This window comes from Bremia lactucae, linkage group LG7 (genome assembly GCF_004359215.1).
Source record: "Bremia lactucae strain SF5 linkage group LG7, whole genome shotgun sequence".
In the NCBI taxonomy this organism is placed as follows: Eukaryota; Oomycota; class Peronosporomycetes; order Peronosporales; family Peronosporaceae; genus Bremia; species Bremia lactucae.
In genome coordinates this window covers 2,030,730-2,037,610 of record NC_090616.1, presented here as the reverse complement: position 1 = coordinate 2,037,610, position 6,881 = coordinate 2,030,730, and the positions used below count along the sequence as shown (strand labels likewise).

At 42.7% G+C, this 6,881-nt stretch overlaps 1 protein-coding gene across 1 annotated transcript; it reads right to left on the bottom strand.

Annotated features, from left to right (window-relative positions):
* Positions 1-3,976: 3,976 nt before the first annotated feature.
* Positions 3,977-6,487, bottom strand: CCR75_008808 (uncharacterized protein; the record flags this gene model as incomplete). The annotated part of the gene is made up of 1 exon (XM_067966856.1): positions 3,977-6,487. One exon carries the CDS (start codon positions 6,485-6,487, stop codon positions 3,977-3,979), a length of 2,511 nt encoding a protein of 836 aa, XP_067816153.1.
* Positions 6,488-6,881: the final 394 nt, after the last annotated feature.

The window sequence follows — 6,881 nt, the reverse complement described above, 5'->3', positions numbered from 1 at the left end:
AAAATGTTATCTCTATAGATATCATTTAATATGTATTGCGAGCGTATCTTTATAGACCTCGCGTAACGGATGACGCTAGCCGTCATCCCTCCTAATGTGAATGCACCCATGTGCATCACATCCACAAGGGTTGGTCACAAATGTGGACCACACCCGAGTGTTGGGTCTAATTACTATTATTTAGTAATTGACCATCCCTTTAAGTACACCAAATGTACTGAACGGGGACTGTGTAACATTAGGGCAACTTTAGCCCGTTACACGAACTGTTCGGACTGATTAGCGCGGTCTGTAGCACGACGGGCGCGATTCTGGGCAAGTAGGAGCGCGTCGCTTATGCGCCGCATGTAACGGGGCACTACGACTTGTACTGTTTCAGTACAAGTCCACTTCACACTGCTTCAGTTGTGAGTGGTGCCTCCGTTAGGTGACGTACACTGTACGTACAGAGGAAGACTTCCCTTAAGACAAGTTAACTTAAGAGGGTAAAATGAAAACTGTATTAATATAGTTAAGGGTCTCTTAATCTATCTTTGTAAATGCTGACTTAACTATAAACTAATACTAAACATGTAAATGAATTCTTATCTATCTTATCTTGTAACTCTTTTTGATTACTTCTACAGCTGATAAGTCTGCGGAATAAATAGACATAATGGTCTATACCTATTTAAGGATAAGAATTCAGGATATTACTATATAAAGTAATATCCTCCAAATATTATCTACCTTTTAGATAATATATTAATTAACAGCCTTTAAGTGTTAATTTCATGTAACGATACACCCCGCAACACCGCATTGAATTCATATCAAGTTCCGAAACGATGCGACGATGAACAGACTCGGGCATCGTGCCAACGCGAAGAAGGGTGAGTGAAGATTTATTAAAAGATTTGTTATAAAAAGTAACTGGCTACAGAAGTCACTATTTGTTCGAATCATTCGTATTGAAGAGTCAGTTCGTTATCAATTTACCTCAAAGAACGGACTGTCTCTCAAGGCACCCCTAAAATACCATTTTTTGCGCATTTTTATGGTAGCTCTATCTGACTCTGCGTTTCTTATCCAATCGAAAGCGGCGATATCACTGAAATGGCTACAGGAATATAAAAATATGTCTATAGACGTGAAGCCATCTCCGCGCACGGCGGTGCCGGAGTAAATGGCTTCCTTGGCGGAATGAGATCCGATGGGGCTGGTAGCGGATCGGGTTTGTCGCTTTCCTTTTGCACCGTCATTTCATGGATCTTTCCTGCAAACGGTGCCCATAATGCGGGTCACACTTATTGTCAGTCAGACGCTCGCGTCCAGCCATGCAAAAAGCTTTATTTTAAAAGATGCCAACTTGCGAATAATTGTCGTCATCGTAGGTGGAATACTTGTCGACAGTTGCGTGGTCACCCTCATAAGTGCGAAAGCGGAGTGTTCTATTTTCTTGTGGGCCTTTCTTCTATGCGGAAAATAATTGCTTGTTCCATACATGTTGCCATTCATAGTCATCAAGCCATCTCGCTGGTAGGTCTGTGGTTCAAACAAAGGACGATTAACTGGAAGCTGATTATAATGCACACCCAGTCGGTAGCGTTGCGTATCTTGATACGAAACGAGACGAACTTGTAGCATCTTATCAGGCGATGGCTCAATACCAGGAACTATATACGACGGCGAAAAGGCTAACTGCTCAATTTCCGCAAAAAAAAATCGTGGATTTCGATTGAGTACGAGTCGACCGACTCACGTGTCTTTGACACTTTTCCAGATCGCACAATTTTCCATTAGGACGTTTGGGTTGTCCATTGCGCTTCGTTCGGCCTCGGCAGCGATAAACTTGTCAAACTTGATTTGGAGAGGACGAGCTTGGTCTGGCGTCGGGAGATCCCATACGCTTTTTTCGTCTAATGGAGCCTTGTAGCCGCGCTTCAGAAGAGGATGCATCCACCAGATTGTCGCGATTGACAAGATGCTAGCAGTATTAAGCGGACTCTCCTTGCTCGAGAGCTCTTGCTTTGAGCAATCTTTAAACGAAGGATCACTTAATTCCGAGTCAGCGGCTGTACTTGTATTGGCTGTTATATATGGCTCTTTAGGGGTACCTTTACACATTGAAACCCTAAATTGTCCCTTCTTCCTACGCGACAAATTCGCGACAAATTAGCGTAGTGAAGCGAGAGGTTGAATGAAGAACAAGTCAGTTCACAGCACAACTTCAAATACTACTGCCCAATCTGCCTCGTTATAAGCAAAGAGCCTGCGCTTGTAGTACGTGGTCTTGTAAATAAATACCAACGAGTGTCTGTTGCGACCTTTGCCCCATCGTCTGTCCTCCAAGTCTTTATTCTGCTTTGACAAAAGGTGGCAGGTTACGAAGAGTTGTGCAGGCCTCGATCTAAATTTTCGATATCCAGTCAATCGACGCGAAGCATACACCTATTTCATATGCGAGGAATGGGCAGGTATTCTACACAGGCCTTCTTAATAATAAAGCCTTCGCCGACGTCAGCATTCTTCCGTTACGAAGGCAATGCATCCATCTGAAGATGAGAACAGGATTTGAGCAGAGCTAATGCGACCCATTTCTAATCGTGCGAGTGGAGGAAATTTCCTTCATTGTTTCCTTATATTGCGAGCTTATAGGTGGAGAACATCGAAAAATGTCACAAGGCCGTTTTTGCAATTTTAAGCACATTTCTTAGAGCTGATCGCGTACAAAAGGGCGCTTGCTTCGACGATTTCATAATGTGAGTTTGTATGCCATTGTATCAAACCGAATAGGTAGCAGAGTTACGACATATCTAGAAATATGGACGTTCTATTTCGATTATCATTCGGGATGCATCAACAGAAGGTCATGAAACTGGTCGGCTAATCATAACATCTTAAATTCACATTTTGGTTGAACGTGAGAACGGAGCGAGTTTCTCGCTCGTCATCATTGAGGAAAAATAAAACATCTAGTCACTGACTTTTCGGAGAAAGTATTGAGGCACAAAGCATGAAAAGCTCATTGCTAATGACAGATAGGTCCTCTCTGTGAGGAAGTGTGCCCTGGCCTGAACACTTAGGATGTGTCTTAATCATATGTCTTTCAAGTGTAGAGTCACTCATCAATGCATTGTTTCATAGTGGTTTTATTATATTTGCATGTAATGGGCATGCTCCTGAGCGGGTGGTTCTGTTGCTATTTTTAATGAACAAAAACTAGACGCGATACGCCATCCAAATCCTTTTACTATTAGTTATTAAGATGTCGACGGTCCGAGCTGCTTGACATTTTGAAGAGAGCTATAAATTCCTGCTGACTTAGGATGCTATGAACTCGTTATGGTCAACTTGGCGAAGGCGTCGACGCAAAATGCCAGTTCTCGATGAGTTAGAGTATGTTTCGATTTCTTTGCAAAAGATCTTATCAAGGTTGACAATTCTTAAATTCTCTTTAAAAAAGAAGCGATGGATGAGCCAAAGTCGCGACAACGTTGCCCAAATCAAAGTCAAAGCTGTTGCAGGTGAAGGTAAGAAAGAAAGCCTGCAGGGAATGTGTGAGATTTACTCGGCAAAGATAACCTGTCGGTCCACCTCAAGAACTGAGCTTTAAACACCCATCGCAATAAAAAAAAAACTTTGTGCGAAAAGTTTGGCGGTGACGCGCTAAGGTTGGACACTGATGCGCGAGTATGTAATGGGGCACTGCCGATGTCGACTGCCGATGTAACGGGGCACTGCCGACTTATAAGTCAAATAATTAAGAAAGATAATTATTCGTACTTCTTTGCTTATTTCCTTTCATAGAACATAATATTCATTATTACTCTTTTAGAGAATAATATTTATGTACTGAAACACCCTGTTACATCATTAGCATGTTAATAAGGAGCAGCGAAGAATACATGAATCGGAAGACGCATTGTATAGAATGTACGTCAAAGCAATTTGTATTGATTAGAAAGCAAACATAATGAAAAAAGAATTCAATTGACTAGATTTTTCCAGTGCCAATCACGATGAAAATGACCAGCTTTTTTTCGCAGAGCCTCGTGCTGCCATCATCCATGCACTGTACTTTATGCAATTCTTGATTCTCCATCCCAACTATTGCTTCAAGCGTCGACTCATCTGAAGTGCGATAAACATCCATTGCTGGTAAGTTGTGTTCTCGCACAAATGTTGCATATGTTCCTTCCTTGAAATATTTCTTTTGCATCGCTCTCGTTACCACCAAATGCACTTTGGAATCAGCGGGTACACGCGACAGTATCTCTCTCATTGTATTAAGAGGCAGAGGCTGTCCATCGTCCATGCATTCGCCAGATATCTCCCCGGCACCAATACGAAAGTCGATTTGTTCACGGTTTTTAGTTCGAACGAGATTGCTAAACTTCATAAATTTGTCATCAAGCAGCCAAGGTGGCCATCCCAAAACGTTTAGAGGAGACAGGAATGGAACGACCAAATTCTCGCTTGTCTCAACGCCTCGAGGTAATTCGATTCTCACATCTTGTGGCCTGACGCCCAACTCGTACAAAAGCCGACCCAAAAATGTCGGTAATGCCACCCCGCCGAGTCCGCCAACATGACTCGCTAACACGACGGCCGCTGACACCAATGCTTCGAGACGCTGCCCATCGTTCATAGGCTGGTTGGTATTATGAAAATGCATTGTTGTAGTCGACACTGACGATAGGACCTCACGCAAGGGCTGCTTAAACGGACGATATGACAAACCGCCGGTCATCGTCAAGTGTAGTAGCACGTCATCCGGTGGGTGAGGAAAAACACTACGACATTTCCAGGTACGTCTGTCTTCAGCCTCGATCTTGGCTTCGTAGGCTTTGATTTTGCCTTCGACTTTATACAGATGGCCGTTACCCCTCAGTATCAGCCTGAATGTCGTCTTTTCATCTAAGCAAGCATAATGACTGTCAATCAAATTCACTTTACCGTCGTCAGCACGATAACTTGAGCAGAGCAACAAGCACAGCTGACCAATAATGAACTCGTGATATCGTCTTTCCTTCATATCGGCAAATATCCGTGCCAAATGTCCAACCAGTGCATTTAAGTAATTTGCTGTATTGCTGCCCTCACTCCACGGATTTTCCCGCATATACTCGATAGCTTTCCAAGCGAAGAGCGGCCGACTATTAGCGATAATGTCTTGTAAAACGGTTGGCAGTATTCTAATATCATTGCCGATTACTGTACGAGGTAAAAGTGGATGCACTATGCACCACAGATAATCCAAATTGTTTCTAGATCCAGAGGAAGCCGAGACAAAATTTCGTGCCGTACCACTCGTGGAGCTGACTAGCACAACAAGTCCAAACGATCGAAACACGTTTAGCATGAGACGAAGTCGACGCTTCTGATCGTAAGCCTCAGGATTGCTTGATGTGGCTTCTCGATCAATTTCACGTGGAAATTCATCTAAGAAAAAGATGAAGGGCTTCTTTCCACTCGTAGCACGATCTTTGAGTGCCTTTTCAACATCTTCGCGAGACCTAACAGCGTCATCAACTTCATTTTTTCCAAGCAGTGCAGCATGAATAAATCCATAAAGCCATAGATACTTTGTGCCTTGCAATGATCTAATGCTGCCCGTACCGTCTCTAAGATTTTTTGTAAGTTCAAAGTCATTATTGAGGCAAATGCTGAAAACATTGGTACGTGATGTATACGCTGCACTGATGTCTTGTCCTTTATCATCTACGTGATCAACCCATAGGTAAAAAACATCAAATTTTCCAGTGGCGTTCAAGTTGAATGCCATTTGCGTCTTTCCCATACCAGACGAGCTTTCCAAAACAACAAATGGTGTGATCTCAAAATTCCCCTCGAGGATTGCGCAGATTGCATTTGAAAGTGACTCGACTTGTTCTTGTTTCGCAAGTGTTTTGGAAAGAGTTTCATACCTTTTCACAGTTTCGGCTTTATTGCTATTCGGCGAAATGGTGAGTATATCTTGTGGGACGATTCGAGGAACAGCGACAATTGGAGCCACCACCACAATTGGAGCCACCACCAGCACGTGAATTTGCCTTAGCTGTGGCGCGGGCATTTGTTCTTCGTTTAGACAATCCTGGATAGACCGTGTTGCTTTCAATGGCTCACAATCAAGCATACTTTTGATGTCATCATCCTCCTTTCCATGTTCGAGTTGCTCTGCACTCGGCTCGCTATCGGACAGCCACGCGTTCCCCTTCCTCGCCAAGTACAGCTCGAGATCGTCAGCATCGCATTTTATTTTGTTTGGATTTTCAGTCTTAATAGCCTTCTTTAAGGCCCCGACTGGCTCCTTTTCGTCGATATCCACATAGAATACGCCTTTCACTCCGATTAGGGCACACATGAGCTTCACCATTTGTATTTCGTCTTTCTCTTTTGAATTGTGAACCCGAAAATCCGCAAGAGTAACGAGCCCTCTCCCAAGAGGTCGCAAAATCTCGAGGGATAGGGTGCTAATGCAAACCATCAAAATATTTGATCTCATTTGATTGGCGTAAATTATATCACTAAGCGCAACATGCGGGACGTAGTTGTCCCAATGTTACACGAACGTATGAACGACAATTTGTGGAACGGTGTTGTTCGTTACATAAGTACTATTTCCTAAGAAAGTGAAATAATTAATATTATGTTCTATGACAGAAAAATAAGCAAAGAAGTGCAAATAATTATTTTAGTAGCTGTTTGATTAAAAAGTTGTAATATTGCAAAATATGGTAATATCGACGCAATAAGGAATTAGACATTAGATCTATTGATTGGTTGATTTGAGTTTAAATCAACCCCACTAATCGTCACTAGGCACGATTGTGCGGTGCGCAAGAAGGCTCCATTCGTAGATAATAATTAAGATGATAAGTTCAGCAAAAGATAGAAGA